The 27,223-nt window shown below is 44.4% G+C and overlaps 2 protein-coding genes across 3 annotated transcripts in view; one reads left to right on the top strand and one right to left on the bottom strand.

Moving 5' to 3' along the window:
* Positions 1–784: 784 nt before the first annotated feature.
* Positions 785–15,419, bottom strand: LOC143804609 (barrier-to-autointegration factor-like protein). 2 transcript variants are annotated; one of them, XM_077282863.1, is made up of 3 exons: positions 15,359–15,419; positions 10,750–10,880; positions 785–1,074 (listed from the first exon to the last, which is right to left on the bottom strand). In XM_077282863.1, the coding sequence occupies exons 2-3, from the start codon at positions 10,873–10,875 to the stop codon at positions 925–927; spliced, it is 276 nt and encodes a 91-aa protein (XP_077138978.1). In that variant the 5' UTR covers positions 10,876–10,880; positions 15,359–15,419; the 3' UTR covers positions 785–924. The 2 variants fall into 2 exon arrangements, with proteins under 2 accessions (XP_077138978.1, XP_077138977.1); XM_077282862.1 differs by lacking the exon at positions 15,359–15,419 and adding an exon at positions 14,709–14,841.
* Positions 14,969–27,223, top strand: part of PYGB (glycogen phosphorylase B) — a 149,820-nt gene continuing 137,565 nt past the window's right edge. The window contains exon 1 of the mRNA XM_077282857.1: positions 14,969–15,502. Coding sequence (XP_077138972.1) covers positions 15,362–15,502 — 141 coding nt within the window. The 5' untranslated portion in view covers positions 14,969–15,361. The remainder of the gene's footprint in view (positions 15,503–27,223) is intronic.

Consider the following 27,223-nt stretch of genomic DNA (forward strand, 5'->3'; position numbering starts at 1 on the left):
CGGGCGTTTGCCTCACGGGCTGTGGCCATGCTTTGCTCAGGGGGGCATGGAATACATGGCCCCCAAGGCGACTACCGGTACCTGGTGACGGGTGCAGCAGACTAGCGCCTGCCCAAATCCACCCGACCCAGGCATCCTCTTCTGTCTTCATCAGAAGTCCTCTATCTTGAGGGTTCCCCGTCAAGGACAGGAAACCAACTGATGTGGAGAGGAGCCACCCCTTTTATCTTGAAGGTTTCCTGTCCTTGATGGGCGGATCCCCTGTCTCGTGGTGCCGTCATGTATGATGGAAAAAAGCATATTACAGTTAAATAGCAAGCTTTTAACAAAAGACCTGAAAACCCACTGAAAGACAGCGCCACAATGGATGGTGAAAAAATAGGAGCTTACATTTATTCTGCCTCCTGTAGCTTGATAAAGGTCTGTTGACCGAAACATCGCTACAGGAGGCAGAATAAATGTAAGCTCCTATTTTTTCACCATCCATTTTGGCGCTGTCTTTTTGTTCTTTACGGTCTTGGTATTGTCCGGGATGGGCTCCCTGGTTTTGGACGTGCGCCCTTGTGTCCGATGAGACCTTCAATCTATATATAAAAGGTTGCGGTTTTGACTCTGAAAACCCACTGAGCAGCAATACACTACCATCACCATATGTGGATATGCTTTATACTGCCTATGATATCAAATATATGGACAGTCACACAATCACTTTCTCAGTAGCAACTTTTCATCTATACCTCATACAGCAATTCTGAGTATTAAATAAAGGAATGTACAAGTAGGATGGAGTTTCCAAGTTTGTTAAGTCATTATGGCAGTTTTACATTTTATTTCTTAGAAAACTAGAAACATTTAATTAAATGTGATTACATTGCAGGTAAAAACATCAACATGAACAGACTAGACAAAAGTGCACACACAGCATCACAGGAAAGAAGAACACCATTCCTTCAGACAGGAAGAACACAACTCTGCTTGCCGAGAATTGGCCCCACAGGAATCCTTCAGCCAGTCTTTAAACAGATCATCTACATCTTTCTTTAGAATAAGAAATTGTCCCAGGAGCACATAGGCCTGAAAAATAAAAGTATCCATCTAATGTGTGTTTAAAGAGGTTGTCTGAACATCTAATATAGATTACCTGTGATTAGGAAACCAATACCAGATTGGTGAGGGTCTTACCCAGCACTTATCTGGTTTTCGCTCTGAAAATATAAACATGAACAGACTCTGGGCAGCGACGAGGCCTAAGGGTACCGTCACACAGTACCATTTTGATCGCTACGACGGTACGATTCGTGACGTTCTAGCGATATCGTTACGATCTCGCAGTGTCTGACACGCAGCAGCGATCAGGGATCCTGCTGAGAATCGTACGTCGTAGCAGATCGTATGGAACTTTCTTTCGTCGTTGGATCTCCCGCTGTCATCGCTGGATCGTTGTGTGTGACAGCGATCCAGCGATGTGTTCGCTGGTAACCAGGGTAAACATCGGGTAACTAAGCGCAGGGCCGCGCTTAGTAACCCGATGTTTACCGTGGTTACCAGCGTAAACGTAAAAAAAAACAAACACTACATACTCACATTCCGGTGTCTGTCCCCGGCGTCTCATCAGCTTCTCTGCAGTGTGAGCGCCGGCCGGAAAGCGAGCACAGCGGTGACGTCTGACGTCACCGCTCTGCTTTCCGGCTATGGTGCTTACACAGTGGAGAGAAGCAGAACGCCGGGGGACAGACACCGGAATGTAAGTATGTACTGTTTGTTTTTTTTACGTTTACGCTGGTAACCAGGGTAAACATCGGGTTACTAAGCGCGGCCCTGCGCTTAGTTACCCGATGTTTACCCTGGTTACCGGGGACTTCGGCATCGCTCCAGCGCCGTGATTGCAACGTGTGACCGCAGTCTACGACGCTGGAGCGATATTCATACGATCGCTGCGACGTCACGGATCGTGCCGTCGTAGCGATTAAAATGGTACTGTGTGACAGTACCCTAAAAGTATTATACAATGGGGTCCTCCCTATTGGAATCCCCTTTGTTAGCCCTTTGCGGGACCTAAATCCATTTATTTTAAAGTAAGCGGTTTCATTTTTCCTTGCCAATTTCCAAAAGATATCAAGTTCATATTTTGTGAATCAATGTGGGAAGGAGGTTGTCCAAACTGGGCAGCACCTTATGTGAACACTGAACGGAGCTTAGCTGCACGGCTCTGTTCTGTGTGGTGGAAGCTACTACAGCTCAGCTCCTATTAACTTCAGTAAGAGCTAATTTGCAGTAGCTGGAAGAGGTCGCTGAACATCCAATATACGACACCCAATGAAGCATCATATACAGTCCAACACCACAGCAAGTTTGCATGCTGCTTACATGACTGCCATGTGGCCAAGATCTTATCCACAGGTCCTGTAATAGATCTTCGAGACAAGAACTCAAACTGCAGTGTCTGCACATGCGCTACTAGAGGCCTGTGAGGAATACAGCAAAGAGGGTAATGTGGCTTCATTCTGTGCTGCAATGTGACAGCGGCTCCAGTGTATACAACAGCAACAATGATGAATTGCACAGGATGAATCTGTAACATACGCCGATATACTGAGGCTGCCACCGAGACTGTAAAATTATGCTATGGATAAAGGATAATAACAGATTTGCCAAAATAAGGCTGTGCGCACACGTCTGGAATTGCCGCGGAAATTTCCACAGCAATTCTGCAACTGTGCAGCGGGTAAAACACATGCGGAGTTGGCATGTGTTTTCCCGCTAAACACTAGCGTTTTACAAGCGCAATTAGCTTGCAGAATGCTAGCGTTTTCCAAGCATCAATAGTAAAAAGATCTAATGTTAAAAATAATAAAAAAATAATAAATTGTGATATTCTCATCTTCCGGTGTTCCTCGCAGCGTTCCCGCTCCTCGTGATGCTCCTGTTCTCAATAATACCTAGAGGCAATAACCTCAGATGACGTAGCGGTCACATCATCACAGGTCATTTCCGCAGAGCATCACTGGGAAGGGAAGAATCACGAGGAGCGAGAACGCTGAGAGGGACGCCGGAAGGTGAGAAATCATGATTATTATTATTTTTTTTTTAACAATTATATATGGTTCCCAGGGCCTGCAGGAGAGTCTCCTCTCCTCCACCCTGGGAACCAACTGCATATGATTCGCTTACTTCCCACATGGTGGGCATAGCCACATGCAGAAAGTGAGAGGATCAATGCAATCCTATGTGTGCGGAATCGCGGGGAATTAACATGCTGCTTTTTTCTATGGAATGCGATTCCGCCGCCGAAAAAAAACGCAACATGTGCACAAAAATTGCGGATTGCATTCTAATAGGATGCTTAACCCCTTCATTACCTTGGGATTTTACGTTTTTCCGTGTTCGTTTTTCACTCCCCTCTTCCCAGAGCCATAACTTTTTTATTTTTCCGTCAATTTGGCCATGTGAGGGCTTATTTTTTGCGGGACGAGATGTACTTTTGAACGACATCATTGGTTTTAGCATGTCGTGTACTAGAAAACAGGAAAAAAATTCCAAGTGCAGTGAAATTGCAAAAAAAGTGCAGTCCCACACTTGTTTTTTGGTTGGCTTTTTTGCTAGGTTCACTAAATGCTAAAACTGACCTACCGTTATGATTCTCCAGGTCACTACGAGTTCATAGACCCCTAACATGACTAGGTTATTTATTACCTAAGTGGTGAAAAAAAATTCCAAACTTTGCTAAAAAAAATAAAAAAAAATAAATAAATCGCGCCATTTTCCGATACTCGTAGCGTCTCCATTTTTCATGATCTGGGGTCGGGTGAGGGCTCATTTTTTGCGTGCCTAGCTGACGTTTTTAATGACAGCATTTTGGTGCAGATACATTCTTTTGATCGCCTGTCGCGGCGACAAAAAAAAACGTAATTCTGGCGTTTCAATTTTTTTTCTCGCTACGCTGTTTAGCGATCAGGTTAATGCTTTTTTTTATTGATAGATCGGGCGATTCTGAACGCGGCGATACCAAATATGTGTAGGTTTGATTTTTTTTTATTGATTTATTTTGATTGGGGCGAAAGGGGGGTGATTTAAACTTTTATATTTTTTTTATTTTTTTTTCACATTTTTTTCACATTTTTTTTTTTACTTTTGCCATGCTTCAATAGCCTCTATAGGAGGCTAGAAGCAGGCACAGCCCAATCGCCTCTGCTACATAGCAGCGAACAGCAGATCGCTGCTATGTAGCAGAAAATCAGGTGTGCTGTGAGCGCCGACCACAGGGTGGCGCTCACAGCTGCCGGGAATCAGTAACCATAGAGGTCTCAAGGACCTCTATGATTACACTGCTGAAGCATCGCCAACCTCCGATCATGTGACGGGGTCGGCGATGCCATCATTTCCGGCCGCCTGGCCGGATGCAGTAGTTAAATGTCGCTGTCTGCGTTTGACAGCGGCATTTAACTAGTTAATAGGTGCGGGCAGATCGCGATTCTGCCTGCGCCTATTACGGCCACATGTCAGCTGTTCAAAACAGCTGACATGTCCCGGCTTTGATGCGGGCTTACCGCCGGAGCCCTGCATCAAAGCGGGGCTTCTGACCTCGGACGTACTATCCCGTCCGAGGTCAGAAAGGGGTTAATGTATGCTTTTTTTTCACAGTTTTATCGCGTTTTTATAGTGAAAAAATGAGAAAAATCCTCAACGTGTGCACATAGCCTTAGAATATGTGCCCACAATCCAGAATATCAGCGTTTTGGATGCAGCTCACCTGCGCTTACAAGGACAGTGGATGGGTTTTTAAGAAATCCCATCCTCTGCTTCTATTTGACGCTGTGTAAACTCGCCTGCGGTGTGTGTTTACGAGCCGCAGTATGTCAATTACCTGCACCGTAGACGCCAGTCTCTATACTGCATAGCCATTCTTTAGATGTGGTAAATCCACCAGGTTCAATGAACACATGCAGATTTACCTGCGTGATTAGAACGCAGCATTTTGAATGCACTGAAAATACGCTGCGTGCAAAGCACGGCTATATTCTTATTGTGGGCACATAGCCTTAGTGCAAAGGAATCCTTGAAAGGAATATGTCAGCAGAGTCTTGCCATTTAATCCGAGAGTAGCATAATGTAAAATAAGTGATCCTGATTCCAGGGATGTATCACTTATTAGACTGTATGCTTGAGTTTCAATACCATCAGAATTTAATCAGCCAGAGTATCATTGCCTGACCAGGTCTCATGTGCACATCCAGCTTATCTGTGTAACCTCACCCCCAGGACTGATTAGCAGCTTGGTGACAAGTCGCTGTACACAGGAAGCTGACAGTCAGGGGTGTGAGTAGGGTTAGACAGTCTAGAAGTCTTAAGGCTCCGTCACACTTAGCGACGCTGCAGCGATACAGACAACGATGCCGATCGCTGCAGCGTCGCTGTTTAGTCGCTGTGGAGCTGTCACACAGACAGCTCTCCAGCGACCAACGATGCCGAGGTCCCCGGGTAACCAGGGTAAACATCGGGTTGCTAAGCGCAGGGCCGCGCTCAGTAACCCGATGTTTACCCTGGTTACCAGTGTAAAATGTAAAAAAACAAACAGTACATACTCACCTTCGCGTCCCCCGGCGTCCGCTTCCTGCACTGACTGAGCGCCGGCCCTAACAGCAGAGCGGTGACGTCACCGCTGTGATCTGCTTTCACTTTACGGCCGGCAGTCAGTCAGGGAAGCAGACGGCAAGGGACCTGACGGACACCGGAATGTAAGTATGTAGTGTTTTTTTTTTTTTTACATTTACGATGGTAACCAGGGTAAACATCGGGTTACTAAGCGCGGCCCTGCACTTAGTAACCCGATGTTTACCCTGGTTACCAGTGAAGACATCGCTGAATCCGTGTCACACACACCGATTCAGCGATGTCAGCGGGACCTCAACGACCAAAAAAAGGTCCAGGCCATTCCGACACGACCAGCGATCTCACAGCAGGGGCCTGGTCGCTGCTACGTGTCAAACATAGCGAGATCGCTACTGAGGTCGCTGTTGCGTCACAAAACTTGTGACTCAGCAGCGATCTCGCTAGCGACCTCGCTTAGTGTGATGGGGGCTTTAGCTTTGCTACTTCTACATCACAAAAACAAACAAAAAAAAACAAACCACGTATTCTATAAAAAAAACACTACACCAAGAAGCCCAGCACGTGATACACCCCTGCAATCAGGCTTTCTTGCCCTATATTAGGATGTTCTCAGGTTACCAAGCAAAAGCTTCCTGACAGTCGCTTGAAAAAAATTTCAATAGGATCAAGCCAGCTACATGAGTATGCAGGTCATAGGAATGAAATGATACCTTAATATCGGTGATCTAATAGATCATTCCATAGAAATTAATGTTTTTGTTATATGGAAAAGAGTTAAACTATAGGCCGGATACAGCTCTGCATCAGAACCTTCCTCTAGAAGTTACAGTATTTTTAATAAAAGAGGTGTTACTAGTTTGAGACACAACAGTACACTAGAACTGAACGGTCTCCATATAAACACATTTGCTGCAGCTCTCACAGCTCTGCAACCCCATCTGCCTGTGAGCTGGAAGCTGAGAGGAACCTGCAGATGTGTCAGGTATAAATACACATGGCTCTGCAGTGAGATCAGAGAGCAGCCATTACACATCACACTGGTAATGACTCCTTTCATTTAAAGAAATCTTTCGAAGCAGATCCTCATGCAGATCAGTGTATGGCCCATAAACTTGAACAGCTCTTTAACATACAAGAAAAATCTGCATTTTTACTTTTAAGAATTCATTATACAATGATAAACATACATAAATATGAGAGTGTGGTACAATAACCATGATGAAACAATCAGGGTCATATAAATAAATAAGTAAGTCATTTTAAGCAGTTCACACTGGAGTGTCCAAGGTCATGGAGAGAATTAGTGCAACAGACATAAAAAAGAGGACTATATATTAAAAAAAAACGTAGGATGTAATCTAGCTCTGCATTAAAGGACCATACAGTGGGAGGGGAAAATTGCAGAGAAGGGAAAGGGTGTAAGAAAGTTTAAGAAACCGGGCTTTAGGGAAATTGAGGGATAGACTGTGCGATTTGACATGACAGAGGAGAGGCTGGGGAATAGCGGGGGACAGGTGGATTAGTCGGGCTGCAGAATTTAGGATAGATTGGAGGGGTGTGAGAGTGTTAGAGGGGAGGCCACAAAGTAGGAGGTTGCAGTAGTCGAGGCGGGAGATGAGGGCATGCACCAGAGTTTTTGCAGATTCTACTGTAGGTTGAGGAATGTACAGATTCAGAAAAAAATTTTTTAGTTAAAGTCGTCAGGAAGTGGAAAGGGCCTGGATAGGTTGTTTGAAGGAGATCAGAGTCAAGGATTACCCCGAGGCAGCGAGCTTATGGGACTGGGGAGAGTGGGCAGCCATTTACTTTAATGGATAGGTCTGTTGGGGGGAATCGAGTGAGATGGGGGAAAGATGAATAATTCTGTTTTGTCCATATTAAGTTTTAGAAATCTAGCGCAGAAGGAGGATGAAATAGACATATTGTGGGATTCTGGTTAGTAGGGAGGTGATATCTGGTCCAGAGAGGTAGATCTGGGTGTCAGATGAGAGGGTCTGTAGTAATAGGGAGTGGTGCACTGTGTCAAAGTCAGAGGACAGTAGTGTCGCTTGGCTTTGGCAGTTAATAGGTCATTGGTGACTTGTTTTTTGGGCAGTTTCAGTGGATTGACGAGGTCGGAAACCAGATTGTAAGCGGTCTAATGAGGGAGCAGGAAGAGGTGGGAGGACAGTTCAAAATGGACATGAAAATAATATCCTCCTCCTCCTCCTTTTTAGGCATGTAGTGTTTTGAAGGACGAGATAAGTCTTCAGCTCCAGGAAAAGCATGTTTGATAAGTCTTAGGTCTTGTAAAGTTGTTTCCATCTCCCAAAACTAATAATTCAAGGCAGAACCAGAAAATATGGGAAAGCATACCTCCGTGGGAGTTGCATCTCCAGCATAGATTAGTTTAGATAAACCTAAATGGTGTAACAGCCCAGGGGTTCTATACCAACTGGACAGTATTGTGTAGTAATTTTCTTAAAGGGGTATGAATCTGGAGAAGACATGCAAATTAGACAGAATGGACTTTATGTCAGAATCAGAGTGCGATATTCACTTTTCTCCATCAAAGAAGGAAAGTTAGTTTATTGGATGTGTTGGGGAGATTAGATAATTATATTGTGGACATATCTGGTGACTGGAAGGGTAGTTTAGAGACCAGATCAAGCCAGGTCCATTCTCTGAGTGCAGAAAATTTTCACTTTAACCCCTTAGTGACAGACAATTTTAACTTTTTTTTTTTTTATTTAAATCTGACCCAAGGTGCCAGAACAGCAGAAAAACTGACCCAGTTGTAGAAATCGCTCCTCTCAGTGAATTCATCTATGGCTGCAGTGACCATTTTGGAACATCCAGGCCAGGCTTTTTTTACCTGGAGAATTGCCAATCTGCAGGCCTAGTGCCCATAAATTGTGCCTTCATACAGTGTAGAGCTCCCATTGTTGCCAGCTTGTGCTTCTGCTGACACATACCATGTAAATTGTTAAGTACCTTCACTCTACTACAATAATGCCAAACATGTGGCCACTTACTGTGGTTTAGGCACAGTGGGGCGTCTGAATTTGGGAGCACAGAATTCACTGGATTTTATTTGAGAGGGTGGGAGCCATGTCACTTTTCCAGAGTCTTTGTTCTACTAGTAATGTGGGAACCCCCTATAGTTTGTGACAGATGACGGACCCGAGTGAGATCTGACTTATGTGGGATAAATTAGGGTTTTTATTGGCAACATCACATTTTTTTGGAATTTACACAGAAATCCTGATGTAGGTATTCAGAGCACAGGATATATGTGGGCCAAACCTCGTTTTTAATTTTTCGGAGGCACAATGAACAAAGACTGCAGTACAAGAATAGTTATTTTTAGTTTTGCACAGTTCACTGTGCGGCATAAGTGATAGGACGGCTTTAATTTTCTGGTTGATGCAATTACAGTGATACCAGATTTATTTTGTCCTCACACAGTAGAAATGCTTTTTTTTATAGTTATTTTGTCGCCATATTCTGAGAGCTGTAACTTATTTTTTGGCATACAGCTGTATGAGGGCCTATTTTTTTGTGTGACCAAGTGATGATTTTTTTGGTACCATTTTGGGATAAATAACGTTTGATTGTATTTTATTCCAATTTTTTTAGAATCAGAATGAACCAAAAAACACAACAAATTGTTGTTTTTCTTTTTGTGGCCCTCACCAAATGTGAGAAGACTGATTTATTCTTCGGCTCAGTACAATTATAGCAATAAAAGATTTTTCTCTTTACTTTTACTTTACTTTTTACTCTTTGCAACTTTTGCAGACTAGAAATAATATTTTACAAAAATTAATTTGTTTTTGCATCGCCATATTCTGAGACCTGTAACTTTTCTATTTTTTGCTGACTTAGCCATATTAGGCCTTTGTTTTTTGTGGGATGGTTTGACGGTTCCATTTATAACATTTTTTTTCCACGCATGTCTAATTGATTTCTATTCAATTTTTTTGTGCGACAATATGAAAAATATGAAATAGCAAAATTTTCTGTGTTTTTTTATGGTGTTCACCGTACGGAATAAATAACGTGCCACTTTTATAGATCATGTCACTCTTGATGCAGTGATACCAATTGTATTTTTTTTTCCATTTTAACGAAAACGCTCTTTAGTTGCTAATCTGCTTTTTCTGCCTTTTTTTTTTTTTTTTTTTTTAAACACATTTTATCTAATTTTATTTTCACTTTTTCCACTTAAGGTACCTTCACACGAAGCGACGCTGCAGCGATAGCGACAACGATGCCGATCGCTGCAGCGTCGCTGTTTGATCGCTGGAGAGCTGTCACACAGACCGCTCTCCAGCGACCAACGATGCCGAGGTCCCCGGGTAACCAGGGTAAACATCGGGTTGCTAAGCGCAGGGCCGCGCTTAGTAACCCGATGTTTACCCTGGTTACCAGCATAAAAGTAAAAAAAACAAACAGTACATGCTCACCTGCGCGTCCCCCAGCGTCTGCTTCCTGACACTGACTGAGCTCCGGCCCTAACAGCACAGCGGTGACGTCACCGCTGTGCTTTCACTTTCACTTTAGGGCCGGCGCTCAGTAAGTGTCAGGAAGCAGACGCTGGGGGACGCGCACCAGCGACATCACAGCAGGATCCTGATCGCTGCTGCGTGTCAAACTAAACGATATCGCTAGCGAGGACGCTGCAACGTCACGGATCGCTAGCGATGTCGTTTCGTGTGAAGGTACCTTTAGTCCCACTGTGGGACATGTATAATTTTTACTGATTGGTGGTCTCACACCGCAGTACATGCAGGGTCCAGCCTGCCTTTAGGAGGTCTTTTAACCCCTCAGATACCGTTGTTGCAATTTACAGTATTTAAGAGGTTTTAATGCACATTGGCAGTAGTTCATGGGTTAAAGAGGCTTAAGATATGGGCTTCAAGCGATTCTTCTAGCCAGAAGAAATGTGGATTTTCTGACCCAAAAAAAAAAATCAATCAGTTCATATCTAAAGGCATGATTTTATTCAGCCTTCTCTGTCCTGTATGCTCATATAGACGGCAGAGTTGATCCTACTGAGAGATCTTCTTTAACTCTACACTTAAACTGAGAAAAGTAGTAAATATGACCAATTTGGGTTAAATTGGCACAGATTACTCCAATAAACATTTCTATTACCTTATCGAAGCCTAAATGTTCTAATTTGCCACCAAGAACTTCTCCAATACCAGCCAAAGCAGTAATTGGCTTTTCGCCCATGGGCTCAGAGACAAAGTCTCGGTGCTTCTGTGACGTGTGAGACATCTTTTCTGTAAAAAAACAACAAAAAACAAAGCGACAACTTTTACTCAGATTTACCAAAACTTAAAACCAGATACTCACAAACAATGGCTAAGATAGTGGTGAATAGGCAAATACTTTTTGTAAAGCATGTATTAACCCCTTCCTTACATAAGACATACTGGTACCTCCTACGATATGCGAGTAGCGCGAGTTCAGGAGCAGGGCAGGCACCATACACTGTGGGTGCTAACTTTACAGCCAGCACCTGCCTCTAGTGACAATGATGGGAGATGGCAGCATTTATGCGATTAAACGGGCACAATTGGGCCATCATTTAAAGAATAATGTTTTAACTTTTATTCCATAAATCAACAGTACACATGAAAATAAGCAACTTTGTAATATTTTAAAGAAACCTGCTCCTTTCTCCTCCTAGAGACCGATAATTCTCAAAATGTTTAATTCTGGGGTAAAAATAAATTTAAAAAAATAAATAAATAAATATATATCTACCGTATATATCTATCAGTAATTCAGTGAAGATAGACTTTCCCCATTATTGAAATAGGAGATGATAATTACGACAAGTCTATGTTCACACGTTGCAGTTTTTATGCACGTTTTAAGCTGCATTTTACAGTACCCGCAATGGCTGAGATTTCAGAAATCTCATGCTTGCACATTGGGTTTTTTCCTGACTGAGTTGGAAAACTGTTGCTTTTTTTTTTTTTTTTTAAGAATCAGTTCTTAAAAATAGTGGAAAACGGCTGTAACGCATCCAGTTTTTTGACGGATGGAGAGGGAGAGAGGGATATTCCCGACTAGAAAATCCTTCCGGGCATGCTCAGAAGAGAAAAACATGGATATGTTGCTGGATTCCTACTTTTGACAGTCAGCGACGAATCCTGCATCCATAGGCTTCCATTATAGCCGCCGACGGCAGCGCAGGACCCGTTGCTGAGCAATTTTACAACGTGCAGAAAAAACGTTCTTCTGAACAGATCCAGTGCACGACGGATGAAATGGAAGGCCATCCGTCACAATCCGTCGCCAATACAAGTCTATGGGAAAACAGGATCTTGCAGAAATATTTGCAGGATCCTGTTTTTTCAAAAATCGACAGATTATGACGGGTGGTAAAAGACGCAAGTGAGAAAAAAAGAGGCCTAAGCAGCTTCTTTACTGCCAAGGGAGCAGGATTTGCATGCAGAAAAAAAAACTGCAAAAACGCAACGTGTGAACATAGCCTGAAAGCACCACTCCAGCAGGTTTTTTTTAATTTCACCACTGGAGTCCCCTGCCTTATATTCCGGTGTTATATCCGTTTTCGCTGCCATTCTGCAAGTTGTGACCTGCTGACTGCTCCAGTGTTTCATGGAGCAGCACGGAGGTCAATAAATCAATGTAAGTCTGACAGCTCGTTCTGGCTCTCATAGACTTACATTGCAAGCTTGTGCTGTAACTTCTGAGTTCCCGCCAGTCAGAAGCTGCGCTCACAAGATGGCACCGCAGGACTGGACTGGCACCAAAAAATGCCAGAGGTTGAGTATAGGACTGGAGGCAGGAGACATGTTTATATAAAGAAAACTAAAGATTATCTATGAAATAAGCATTTCCTTTATTTTCCCACTAACATTGGGGGGAAAAAAATAAAAATATTTGACTGACCGAACATGGGGGGGGGAGGAACAAAAGCAGTTTTTTAAACATCATGTACTTAAATTACAGAGGAAAAAAAGGCTTGGTTGGGAAAGAGGTTAAATAAACTTGTTAATTAACTGCAATCCTCAGGACAGACTATGCCCCTTGAAGACCATGGAAAAAAAACAAAAAAACACAATATTTATTCAAGGTAAGACTTTTTTTAATTTATTACTTGCTCCCACTACAAAAGCAAGCATAATGAATATCATATGGTATCACCACGTCTGCAACAGTCTAATCAAAACAGAAAAAATAATCTATAGGTTAAACATAATAAAAAATGCAATTCTGGCATTTTAATTACCATATGGCCCTTCTCATCCCCAAACAAATGCTAAAATAATATTCCATCTGCTGCAAAATTATAGCAAAATCTAACAGCTAGCAAACGGGAAAAAAAATAAAAAAAATCAAGCCTTAACACGACCCCATCAATGGAAGATTTTAGAACTTTTTCCAAAGAACATTATATGGTAAAATGAATGGTGTCATTAAAATCTTTAATTCATCCCACATAAAAAATAAATCAATCACATACCATTATACAGTTCTGTTGGTGGCAAAATTAAAAAAAAAATAAAAAAGTTATGGCCCTTGGTATGGGAGGGAAAAATTAAAGTGCAATATTTTGACTTGGCTGTGGCGAGGAGGAACCGCTGCCAATATTTATTTGTCTATGTGACTGATAACCGAGCACAATAATCATTCGTCTCCAAAGACATTGAATGCAATACCAGTGGTTGTGCCTCTCCATTCCTCTTTGATCTAAGCTACGAGAACTGGAGAATTAGGGGACGACATTTTAGTGAATGGTTGGGGTCTTGGTGATGAGACATTTGGATCTCCTATAGAAAGATAGCAGATGTCTTTAGTAAGATGACACTTATTAAAGCTGCTTATTCCCACCAAATTTTTATTTTAATAATCCAATGTCATACATGGGGGTCAATCACTGGGTGTCTCACGCACACAAAACCTATAAGACAGCGCACGGCGCCTACATATCCGTGCAACATAGCATCAATGCACTGCTGTACAGGCTGCGGACAACGTGTTAGATGTTCTCTACGTGCTGTGTCCACTACCACAATCTGTAGATCTGTAACGCATCATTGCGCTTTTGAAAACCCCACTCATTTCTAGTGTATGCTATATTGCTGCACAGAATCCGCAGCACATCTGCACTTGTGAACTTAGGTTATGTGCATATTGTATTTTTGTCATGTCAGTGGCAGATGATTGCACCGCGGGTGAGTATTCTCAAATAGAAGCTCAGCAGATATAGGATTTCTATGAATCCCATCTCCTGTGCTTGTAATGTAGAACGGAGCGTTTTGGACGCAGCGCAGGCAAGATGCATCCAAAATGCTGCTCTTCCTGATTGTGGGAACGTGCCCTTTTGTGCATAGCTGGTACTGTATTACACTGGATTTTCTGCACAGAAAATCTGCACCAGGTACAAAATGTGTGAACTTAGCTGAATGGTCTCCTCTCCAGTGAAGCCCAGGGATGGGAGCCGCCCCAGAGGAACCCCAGGGATGGGAGCCGCCCCAGAGGAACCCCAGGGATGGGAACCGCCCCAGAGGAACCCCAGGGATGGGAGCCGCCCCAGAGGAACCCCAGGGATGGGAGCCGCCCCCTCTGCTGTAGTGACTGCTAGTGGTCCCAATAAAACCAGCAGTTTTTTCGGGAGAACACAGATAAACCAGCAACAACCAGCTGATCCATAAGACATGTGACGACCGTTATTGATTGGGGGGTCCCAGGTGCAGCCAATACATCATGTAATGGGGTGGAATTCCCAACAGCAGCCAATACGTTATGCACTACAGTAATGACGGGCCAGCATGTAATATAGCGAGGGGTCCCTCAGCTGTGCCATACACACCAACCATATACATAGCCAAAATCACTGGTAAATAGAATCCTTTTTTAGGCACATTTTGCCAGAACCAAACGCCACCAGGCCCTGACAGCTCTGCACATTATCCTGCACGGCAAAGCCCAGACACTACATGTAAGCTGAATAATCACTGGGACGAGCAGAGCAAAACGTAATGACTAGAATGTCCAGCAGGGGGCAGTGCAATGTACCCCATGACTATTGGCCACTGCGCCATTTACAAGAGAAGAGCTCTGCAGCGCCATACCGAGTGCACAAACAGAAATAGCCCAGCACGGGCGGCAGACAGAGACAAACGAGGGACCGGCACCGGGAATGCGGGGCAACCGCTACCGGAAGTCTCTGCACCCGGCAATATAACAAACACTGGGAGGAGCCTCTACGCCACGCCTCCTATTACACTTATTTATGTCCGCCTCCGGACAACGTCAGGCACTAGCAGCTAGCCAATGACAAGCGACCTTTTCCCTTGCGCGGGAAATTCGTCAGTCAGACGCTTCTCTGCACACATGAAGTGTTGCCATGGTTGCGTAGGCCTATAGATAGGAGCTGTGGGAGTATGGAAGGCACCGGCAGTCTGAGGGCAGGGAGAGCCTCAATGCAAAGCGGGGGCGGGAGATCTTCACACACCTCGCTCTCCCTGCCTCCTAATGTGTCCGTGCAGCAGCAACAATAGCAGTAGGGTAGCTACTGGGGGGGCAGAGGGGGCCGTCGCTCCGGGCCCTGTCACATGAAGGGGCCCACTGGGAGCCAGAGCCACTACTGTGAGGAGGCAGAACACAGCATAGGAGCGGAGCAGTATAATGTCTGCTCCCGTCTGACGGAGACTCTGCACGCTGCTAGCACAGTGGCCGACTGCAGTCTCCCCCCTGCAGTGAATGGTTTCGCCCGTCTGACCTGATGAAGCTTTTCCCTGGCTGCAGTTTTCTTCACTCTGTGCATGCTGGGATTGGCTCAGGCACGCTGGGTCCTAGTGCCCACCTTACCTTGCATTTCACTTACACTTCCTGGTCCTTCCTGCCTGCAGTGCAAACGTTATCAGTAAGTGCTGGGGATGGAACTTATTATGTTTATTCAATTCAGGTATGTCACTGTGAGACCATTGGGGTATTGTGGGGGCTGAAAGTGGGTGAGGGGGGACAGGGTACTGGGGGGTGATTGTGAGACCATTTGGAGGTTGTGGGGGCAGAAGGTGGGTGAGGTGGGACAGGGCACTGAGGGGGTGGATGTGAGATGATGGGGGTATTGGGGCTGAAGTGGGGGAGGGGAGACAGGTCACTGGGGGCTGAATATTATGATGTTTTGTTATGATATTATATATGCTCCATCATGTAATATTTGCTGTCTGGGGAGGCTGGAGATGGGGGGTAGGGGGCCTTTGATACGTACCACCTGGGTCTTTTATGAGTATTAGTATAAGGAGCCCCCATACAGTAACCAAGAGCTGCATCACATTTACAGCACCACTCCAGCATTATTTTTTATTTCATTGCTGGAGCGGTGCTGAAAATCCCCGTCCCCTGCCCCCTGTCTGATACTCCTCTTCTGGCATTTTCATCTGTTTTTGTCTCTGCTCGGCTCCGTCTCCTGCAGTTTGTGGCCTGTCCGAGGCTCCAGTCTTTCATGGAGCAGCGCAGAGGTCACTAATCAGTGTTAGTCTATGGGAGCCTCGTTCTGGCCTCTTTCTCACTCTCAGGCTATGTGCACACGGTGCGGATTGGCCACTGCGGATTTGCAGCAGTTTTCCATCTGGTTTACAGTGCCATGTAAACCTATGGAAAACCAAATCCGCTGTGCCCATGGTGCGGAAAATACTGCGCAGAAACGCTGCGTTGTATTTTCCGTAGCATGTCAATTCTTTTTGAGGATTCCGCAGCGTTTTACACCTGCTCCTGTATAGGATTCCGCAGGTGAAATCTGCACAAAAAACACAGGAAATCCACGGTAAATCCGCACACGAATCCACAACAAGTGCACATAGCCTCATAGTCTTACATTGAGCACTTGTGACATAGCTTCTAACTTCTGGCCTGTCAGAAGCTGCGCTCACAAGTTTGAGCCGCGGCACTGCAGCAGTGCCACAAAATAGTGAATACGCCTGAGGATGAGTAAATGACCGGGGCATCCAAATCATGACGGGGAGCTGTGAGTCCACCATACTGTGTATATGGGAGCTGTGGGCCAATCATACTATGTATAAGGGAGCTGCAGGTCCATCATACTGTGTATAAGGGAGCAGTAAGTCCATCACACTGTGTATACGGGAGCTGTAAGTCCATCAGACAGTGTATAAGGGATCTGCGGCCCATTACACTGTGTATAAGGCCGGCCTCACACTAGCGTGTTTTACGGACGTAAGAGCGCAGAAACTACGTCCGTAAAACTCGCATTACATACGGCACAATTATTCTCAATGGGGCTGCTCCTATCAGCCGTATATTACGGTTCAGTATTATACGGCTTTCTACGGCCGTACAAAATCGCAGCATGCTGCGTTTGTCAGCGTATTGCGCAAAAAAATCGCCATTGAAAGTCTATGGGGGCGAGAAAAATACGGATTCCACACGGACCAGCAGTGTGACTTGCGAGAAATACGCAGCGGTGTTAGTGAAAAGTCGGTAATTCAATTGCCGGCTTTTCATTTCTCCTGCACAAACCCGACATGATATGAGACCTGGTTTACATACAGTAAACCATCTCATATCCCCCTTTTTTTTTGCATATTCCACACTACTAATGTTAGTAGTGTGTATGTGCAAAATTTCAGCGCTGTAGCTGCTGAAATAAAGGGTTAAATGGCGGAAAAAATTGGCGTGGGCTCCCGCGCAATTTTCTCCGCCAGAGTGGTAAAGCCAGTGACTGAGGGCAGATATTAATAGCCTAGAGAGGGTCCATGGTTATTGGCCCCCCCGTGGCTAAAAACATCTGCCCCCAGCCACCCCAGAAAAGGCACATCTGGAAGATGCGCCTATTCTGGCACTTGGCCACTCTCTTCCCACTCCCTGTAGCGGTGGGATATGGGGTAATGAAGGGTTAATGCCACCTTGCTATTGTAAGGTGACATTAAGCCAGATTAATAATGGACAGGCGTCAATTATGACACCTATCCATTATTAATCCAATTGTTTGAAAGGGTTAAAAAACACACACACACATGATTAAAAAGGATTTTAATGAAATAAACACAGCGGTTGTTGTAATAATTTATTGCTCTCTCAATCTATTTGCAGGCCCTCGCTTGGCAAAATAATAAACGCACAAGATACATACCTTCTGATGTCAGATCACTTCCCACGATGCAATCCATCTGAAGGGGTTAATAATTTTACAGGCACGAGCCCTGCTAATGCACTCGTTCGTGCCTGTAATTCCCCGGCGAATGAATGAAATGTAGGTCATTGACCTACATTTCCTTCAGTCGCGGTGATGCGCCCCCTGGTGGATGTCCTCATATGACCTGGAGCGTGGGAAAAAGTTCCCAGGCTGCAGTTCATGAGAACATCCAGCAGGGGCGCATCACCGCGACTCAATGTAAGTACAGATCCAGCTTTCCTTTCAGCACCCGGGGGATTACAGACACGAGCGAGTGGTTTATCGCAGCTCGTGCCTGTAATATTAGTTAACCCCTTCAGATGGATTACCTTGTTGGACGTGATCTGACATCAGAGGGTATGTATCTTGTGCGTTTATTATTTTGCCAAGCGAGGGCCTGGAAATGGATTGAGAGAACAATAAATTATTACAACAACCGCTGTGTTTATTTCATTAAAATACTTTTCAATCATGTGTGTGTGTGTTTTTTAACCTTTTCAAACAATTGGATTAATAATGGATAGGTGTCATAATTGACGCCTCTCCATTATTAATCTGGCTTAATGTCACCTTACAATAGCAAGGTGGCATTAACCCTTCATTACCCCATATCCCACCGCTACAGGGAGTGGGAAGAGTGGCCAAGTGCCAGAATAGGCGCATCTTCCAGATGTGCCTTTTCTGGGGTGGCTGGGGGCAGATGTTTTTAGCCACGGGGGGGCCAATAACCATGGACCCTCTCCTGGCTATTAATATCTGCTCTCAGTCACTGGCTTTACCATTCTGGCGGAGAAAATTGCGCGGGAGCCCACGCCAATTTTTTCCGCCATTTAACCCTTTATTTCAGCAGCTACAGCGCTGAAATTTTGCACATACACACTACTAACATTAGTAGTGTGGAATATGCAAAAAAAAGGGGATATGAGATGGTTTACTGTATGTAAACCATGTCTCATATCCTGTCGGGTTTGTGCAGGAGAAATGAAAAGCCGGCAATTGAATTACCGGCTTTTCACAGATATCGCGCTGAATGAAATCTAAATACAGAATATATATATATATATGTCTCAATATATATATATATATATATATATATATATATATATATATATATATATATATATATATATGTTTTCCCGAACATTTGAGCACATAAATCCATTAGATGTCGGTTTTGCAAGCCTGCGCGAAAATCTCGCAGTACGGATGCCATACGGATTACATACGGAGGATGCCATGCGCAAAATACGCTGAAACACCCTGACTACGGATCAATATTTTGGGAACATTTCTCCGTATTACGGCCGTAGTACGGACGTATAATACGTGGCGTATTGTCTTACGCCAAGTGTGACCCCAGCCTAAGGGAGCTGCTGGCCCATCACACTGTGTATAAGGGAGCTGCAGGCCAGTCATACTGTGTATACGGGAGCTGCGGGCCCATCATACTGTGTATACGGGAGCTGCGGGCCCATCATACTGTGTATAAGGGAGCTGCGGGCCAATCACACTGTGTATAAGGGAGCTGCAAGCCCATCATACTGTGTATACTGGAGCTGCGGGCCCATCATACTGTGTATACTGGAGCTGCGGGCCAATCATACTGTGTATACTGGAGCTGCGGGCCAATCATACTGTGTATAAGGGAGCTGCAAGCCCATCATACTGTGTATAAGGGAGCTGCTGGCCCATCATACTGTGTATAAGGGAGCTGCAAGCCCATCATACTGTGTATAGGGAACTGTGAAGGCATATTGTGCATATGGGAGCTGTTGGCCCATTACACTGTATATAGGGGAGCTCTGGGAGGCATTATACTTTCTATAGTGGAGTTCTGTCAGCATTATACTGTGTATAGGGGAGCAGTGGGAACATCATACGGTGTATAGGGGAGCAGTGGGAACATCATACGGTGTATAGGGGAGCTGTGGGGGCCTTATACTGTGTATAGGGAAGCTTTAAGCTCACCATACGGTGTATAATGGAGCAGTACATGGGGGAACTTAGGGGACATTATTAAATGTTATGTGGGCACTTAAGCATCGTTGTTATATGGTCACTCAGAGTATTGTGACCATCAAAGTTGCATATGGTCACAATATGGCGGTAAAGTCAACATTCGTTTTTGTATATAGATTTATTTTCAATAACAGTAGGGTAATATTCTGAGATTCCCCTATACTCACAATTAGAGTGCGCAACCGTAGCTGTAATCAGGGTTAGCTGGTTAGGGGCCCACTCAGATGTTTCGCACCCCCTAAGTTGAAACCCTAGCTACGCCTCTGACAATACGTTATATTACAGCACTATTTCCTATAATAAAGTGTACTTTGTGCTCATTTTCCCATAGAGCTCAGCTGTGTCTCCTACCCACATAAAATTGCCCCATATCATGTAACTTGCAGTCTATGGAGCATTTGTTGTCCTGCCAGGCCTCACACACTGTCTCCCGATTTGTGACTGATACTAAAGGGTTTTCCCATCTAAGGCTACGTTCACATTTGCGTTGTGCGCCGCAGTGCCGGCGCCGCAACGCACAACGCAAACAAAAACGCATGCACAACGCTGCGTTTTGCGCCGCATGCGTCCTTTTTTTGATTGATTTTGGACGCAGCAAAAATGCAACTTGCTGCGTCCTCTGCGCCCATACGCGTGCGCCGCAGGGACGCATGCGTCGCAAAACGCAAGTGCGACGCATGTCCATGCGCCCCCATGTTAAATATAGGGGCGCATGACGCATGCGGCGACGCTGCGGCGCCCGACGCTGCGGCGCAGACCGCAAATGTGAACGTAGACTTAAAAATGTGTAGACTTGGAAAGTTCCTGTAAAAACAAACAACTTTCCAACTTATTTTTCCGTCACTATGGCCTTGTGAGGGCTTGTTTTTTGCGGGACGAGTTGTACCTTTGAACAACACCATTGGTTTTACCGTATTGTGTACTCAAAAACAGGAAAAAAATTCCAAGTGCAGTGAAATTGCAAAAAATGCTAAAACTGACCTGCCATTATGATTCTGCTGGTCATTGCAAGTTCATAGACACCAAACATGTCTAGGTTTATTTTTATTTAAGTGGTGAAAAATAAAATCCGTTTGTTAAAAAAAAAAATTGTGCCATTTTCCAATACCTCCATGTTTCATGATCTCATGAGAGTATTCATCAGCTGTCGCCTCTGCTATAAATAAATTAAAAACGGTGTGGGTTAAAAACGAGGCCTTAATCAGTATGATAAAAGGTGTTTTTCTTGCCTTGGGGGCATATATACAGCATATTAGGATGCTGTATATAAGGGCTGAAAGGTAGTGGCCTTATCCCACATGGGACAAACCTGGTGACAGGTTCCGTTTAAGGAGTGCCAGCCCCCAGCAAACTGGCAGTCGGGAGGCGGTGCTCTCCTGAAAAGACGTTGTGGGACCAACTATGCCCTGATGTTCCCCAAAACATCCAAAAAATCTCCCAGAAACTTGCATTTTGAGGCATAGATGCACAGGCTCAGGTATTTTTGAGGTCCTATTTTTCATGGTACAATCATGCGATTACCAGGACTGCCTAGAGATTTCTAGCTTATTCCTATTTGCCAAATAAAAAAAATTGTAGCCCAAAAAGCATCTCAAAGGTACGGTAACTTCAAAGTGTAGATTACAGAAGCTCAGTAATATATACACTCTTCAACATTGATATTGCAATACCAAGCAGGAAAAGTCATGGAGTTATAGAAATTGTATTGCGGATAGACATGGTAATGATAAGCAATTGTGACAACATGCAAACATTTGCAAACTATCGCCATTCATTCAGTATGGAGTATGAGGGCCACTCGCAGGCCACGTTTCTCCGCCAGTCTGAACAAACGGACAAGTTCAGAAAAAAAATAAATTACAAATGAAGTACATTTGAACTCCGATTTTGTCATTAGGGTATGTGCCCACGATCAAAAACAGCAGCGGTTTGGACGCAGGTCACTTGCAGATTTAACTGTGTCAGCATTTTGGACGCAGCAAAAATACGCTGTGTTGAAAGCGCTGCTATTTCCTGATCGTGGGCACGCACCCTTACAGTCTAGGCCCTGTTGAGGGTTTGTCTGAATCCTGTTTTAGCAAAATGCATACTGAAGGCTATAAATGCAGTGTGAACAGTGCCTAAGGCCTGTGCTAAATAATTACATTTCCACTGCTGTTTTGCTTGTCTTCTGGTAAGGCTACTTTCACATTTCCGTCGGTAGTCACCCGTCACAAAGTGTCGGTGCGACGTACCAACAGAAGATTGTTCTTTCACATTTCCATCTGTATGCTGGGTGAGGGAAGAGAGAGAGAGCAAGATTTCCTGCCGGGCATGCGCAGTTTGAAACACTGCATACAACGTACAGGAAAACGTTCCCCTGAACGTTTTTTGCAAAAGACGGCCCGTCACATTCCACAGGATCCAGTGCACGACGGACGAAATGTGTGTCCATCCGAACAGTGACTGATCCGTCGCCATCCGTCGTTTGCTAGAATGGAAACCTATGGTACCGGATCAGTTTTTTGAAACTGAGCATGCTCCGATTTTTTTAGGATCCAATTATAGGATCAGCTAGTCGAATCCGGTGAAAAAACGGATCCGTCGCATCAGTTTTTCACAATCTGCGACGGATCCGTTTTTTTCAAAATTCGACGGATTGTGACTGATGGCAAAAAAAATGATGTGTGAAAGGGGCCTAACAGAAACCTACTTGCTCTTGGGTGGTTGTTTACTGCACACCGCCATCTTTATCACCTAATTGTACATTTGATTAGAACCATGTCTCTCACAATCAATGGCCCCTTTTCTCTATGACAGGCACTGCTGTGCTGTGCCCAGGGCTTTCCTAATTAGTTTCCTTTCCTATTACTGCACATTGGCAAATACTGCAGACATAGGCCTCCGCACAATAAATACATCACATGACTCTGTTATCTAGATGTTCTTTGTGGTCTCTGTCTTGTGTCTGTATTATTGCAGAGAAAAAATATATAGAGGCACAAAACGTGTTCCCAGACTATTTATTTATTATGCTTGACTTATATACTGTCATTAGATTCTGCAGCACTTTACATGGCTGTCCCCATTGGGGCTCACAATCTACATTGCTTATCTATCAGTATGTCTTTGGGAGGAACACAAATACAAACTTCTTACAAATGTTGTCCTTGTTAGGATTTGAACCCAGGACTCCAGTGCAAACCACTGAGCTAATCACAGTGCTGCCCATTAACAGATTTATATGCATGAGCCCCACGCAGCCTCCCCGATATGCGGCATGAGCCTCGCACAGCCTCCCCATATGCGGCATGAGCCCCACACAGCCTCCTCCACATTTGGCATGAGCCCCACAAACCTCCCCATATGCAGCATGAGCCCCACACAGCCTCCCCATATGCGGCATGAGCACCACACAGCCTCCCCCATATGCGACTGTAATAATTATAGGGGATAACTCAGGAGACTCTTTGCGTGGAACAAGACTACAGGACACAGTTTTATAAGTGGTAAAGTCTATATTATCACACGGTGATTCAAACAGGTGCAGAGAGAAACCCAAGTCCACAACACTTGGTGCAAATATCAAATGCAGCTCAGCAGTCTATAGGAAACTTCAGAGGAAAATGCAATCACGCAGAAAGTCTATGAAACACAATTATTCTTGAGGATACTTGACACAAATAAGTCCTTGCTTAGTCCAAAACACAGATAGATATGCTTATAAGGCAGTTCAAATAATATCTGGGTAATAGTCTCAGGTTCTTGCAGAGCAGCAACAGCTTACACGTCCAGCAAATGCAGATGGAAGTAAACACGAGCAGCAGATGAAGGAGGATTACTGGAACTGGTGTATGCAGCAGGAACTCAGAGCAGAGTAGCTGGATAACCCCACAGGTTCACAGGAGCAGGTATATAGCCAGAGAGTCACCAGAGGTCAGGAGCTGGATGCAAGGCAGAATACTCTAGCACAGACTGAAGGCTGGGGTGGAGTTTTATAGCAGGAAGACACAGTGCACATGAGACCAAAGACGCCATCTTGGAAAAGGGCAGTAATGCACAAAAAGGTAATAAAAAATGTTCAGAGTCCTGACAGCGACATGAGCACCACACAGCCTCCCCCATATGCAACATGAGCCCCACAGAACCTATCCAGATACAGCATGAGCCCCACAGAACCTCCCCATATACAGCATGATTCTCACAGAGCCTCCCCCATATGCAACATGAGCCCCACACAGCCTCCCCCATATACGGCATGAGCACCACACAGCCTCCCCCATATGCGGCATGAGCCCCACAGAACCTATCCATATATACAGCATGAGCCCCACACAACCTCCCCCATATGTGGCATGAGCACCACACAGCCTCCCCCATATGCGACATGAGCCCCACACAGCCTCCCCCATATACGGCATGAGCCCCACACAGCCTCCCCCTAATGCGGCATGAGCCCCACACAGCCTCCCCCATATGCGGCATGAGCCCCTCACAGCCTCCCCCATATACAGCATGAGCCCCACAGAACCAGTCCATATACAGTGGGTACAGGGAGTATTCAGAACCCTTTAAAATTTTCACTCTTTGTTTCATTGCAGCCATTTGGTAAATTCAAAAAAGTTCATTTCTTTTCACAATAATGTACACTCGGCACCCCATCTTGACTGAAATAAAAAAAAAACAAATGTAGACATTTTTGCAAATTTTATAAAAAAGAAAAACTGAAATTTCACATGGTCTGAAGTATTCACACCCTTTGCTCACTCATATTTAAGTCACATGCTGTCCATTTCCTTGTGATCCTCCTTGAGATGGCTCTACTCCTTCATTGGAGTCCAGCTGTGTTTAATTAAACTGATAGGACTTGATTTGGAAAGGCATACACCTGTCTATATAAGACCTCACAGATCACAGTGCATGTCAGACCAAATGAGAATCATGAGGTCAAAGGAACTGGCCAAGGAGCTCGGAGACAGAATTGTGGAAAGGCACAAATCTGGCCAATGTTACAACAGAATTTTTGCAGTACTCAATGTTCCTACGAGCAGAGTGGCCTCCATAATCCTTAAATGAAAGAAGTTTGGGACCACCAGAAGTCTTCCTAGACCTAGCCGTCCAGCCAAACTGAGCAATCGTGGGAGAAGAGCCTTGGTGAGAGAGGTAAAGAAGAACCCCAAGATCATTGTGGCTGAGCACCAGATATGCAGTGGGGAGATGGGAGAAAGTTCCACAAAGTCAACTATCACTGCAGCCCTCCACCAGTTGGGCCTTTATCACAGAGTGGCCCGACGGAAGCCTCTCCTCAGTGCAAGACACATGAAAGCCCGCATAGAGTTTGCTAAAAAAAACACATGAAGGACTCTCAGACTATGCAAAATAAGATTCTCTGGTCTGATGAGACAATGATAGACCTTTTTGGTGATAATTCTAAGCGGTATGTGTGGAGAAAACCAGGCACTGCTCATCACCTGCCCAATACAATTCCAACAGTGAAACATGGTGGTGGCAGCATCATGCTATGGGGGTATTTTTCAGCTGCAGGGACAGGACGACTGGTTGTCATTAAAGGAAACATGAATGCAGCCAAGTACAGAGATATCCTGGATGAAAACCTCTTCCAGAGTGCTTTGGACCTCAGACTTGGCCGAAGGTTCACCTTCCAACAAAACAATGACCCTAAGCACACAGCTAAAATAACAAAGGAGTGGCTTCAGAACAACTCTGTGGCCATTCTTGACTGGGCCAGCCAGAGCCCTGACCTAAACCCAACTGAGCATCTTTGGAGACACCTGAAAATGGCTGTTCATCAGCGTTCACCATCCAACCTGGCGGAACTGGAGAGGATCTGCAAGGAAGAATGGCAGAGGATCCCCAAATCCAGGTGTCAAAAACTTGTTGCATCATTCCCAAGAAGACTCATGGCTGTACTAGTTCAAAAGGGTGCGTATACTCAATACTGAGCAAAGGGTCTGAATACTTATGACCATATGATATTTCAGTTTCTTTTTTTTTAACAAATTTGTAAAAGATGGGGTGCAGAGTGTACATTAACCCCTTCACCCCCAAGGGTGGTTTGCACGTTATGGACCGGGCCAATTTTTACAATTCTGACCACTGTCCCTTTATGAGGTTATAACTCTGGAACGCTTCAACGGATCCTGGTGATTCTGACACTGTTTTCTCGTGACATATTGTACTTCATGATAGTGGTAAAATTTCTTTGATATTACCTGCGTTTATTTGTGAAAAAAATGGAAATTTGTCAAATTTTGAAAATTTCGCAATTTTCCAAATTTAAATTTTTATGCAATTAAATCAGTGATATGTCACAAAAAATACTTAATAAGTAACATTTGCCACATGTCTACTTTACATCAGCACCATTTTGGAGCCAAAATTTTTTTTTGTTAGGGCGTTATAAGGGTTAAAAGTTGATCAGCAATTTCTCATTTTTACAACACCATTTTTTTTTTAGGGACCACATCTCATTTGAAGTCATTTTGAGGGGTCTATATGATAGAAAATACCCAAGTGTGACACCATTCTAAAAACTGCACCCCTCAAGGTGCTCAAAACCACATTCAAAAAGTTTATTAACCCTTCAGGTGTTTCACAGGAATTTTTGGAATGAACATTTAACTTTTTTTCACACAAAATTTACTTCAGCTCCAATTTGTTTTATTTTACCAAGGGTAACAGGAGAAAATGGACCCCAAAAGATGTTATACAATTTGTCCTGAGTACGCCGATACCCCATATGTGGGGGTAAACCACTGTTTGGGCGCATGACAGAGCTCGGAAGCGAAGGAGCGCCATTTGACTTTTCAATGCAAAATTGACAGGAATTGAGATGGGACGCCATGTTGCGTTTGGAGAGCCACTGATGTGCCTAAACATTGAAACCCCCCACAAGTGACACCATTTTGGAAAGTAGACCCCCTAAGGAACTTATCTAGAGGTGTGGTGAGCACTTTGACCCACCAAGTGCTTCACCGACGTTTATAATGCAGAGCCGTAAAAATAAAACAAAAATTTTTTCCCACAAAAATTATTTTTTAGCCCCCAGTTTTGTATTTTCCCAAGGGTAACAGGAGAATTTGGACCCCAAAAGTTGTTGTCCAATTTGTCCTGAGTACGCTGATACCCCATATGTGGGGGGGAACCACCGTTTGGGCGCATGGGAGGGCTCGGAAGGGATGGAGCACCATTTGGAATGCAGACTTAGATGGAATGGTCTGCAGGCGTCACATTGCGTTTGCAGAGCCCCTAATGTACCTAAACAGTAGAAACCCCCCAAAAGTGACCCAATATTGGAAACTAGACCCCCAAGGAACTTATCTAGTTGTGTTGTGAGAACTTTGAACCCCCAAGTGTTTCACTACAGTTTATAACGCAGAGCCGTGAAAATAAAAAAATAAAAAATTTCCCCCCAAAATTATTTTTTAGCCC

Source organism: Ranitomeya variabilis, chromosome 2, assembly GCF_051348905.1.
Source record: "Ranitomeya variabilis isolate aRanVar5 chromosome 2, aRanVar5.hap1, whole genome shotgun sequence".
Lineage (NCBI taxonomy): Eukaryota > Metazoa > Chordata > Amphibia > Anura > Dendrobatidae > Ranitomeya > Ranitomeya variabilis.

What these genes read in the sequence shown, in the direction of transcription:
- LOC143804609 (XM_077282863.1), bottom strand. Translation starts at nt 10,875, where the DNA reads ATGTCTCACACGTCACAGAAGCACCGAGACTTTGTCTCTGAGCCCATG. An exon ending in AACATTTAGGCTTCGATAAG is followed by an intron (nt 1,075 to 10,749) that starts GTAATAGAAATG and finishes TTTATTTTTCAG; the next exon opens with GCCTATGTGCTCCTGGGACA.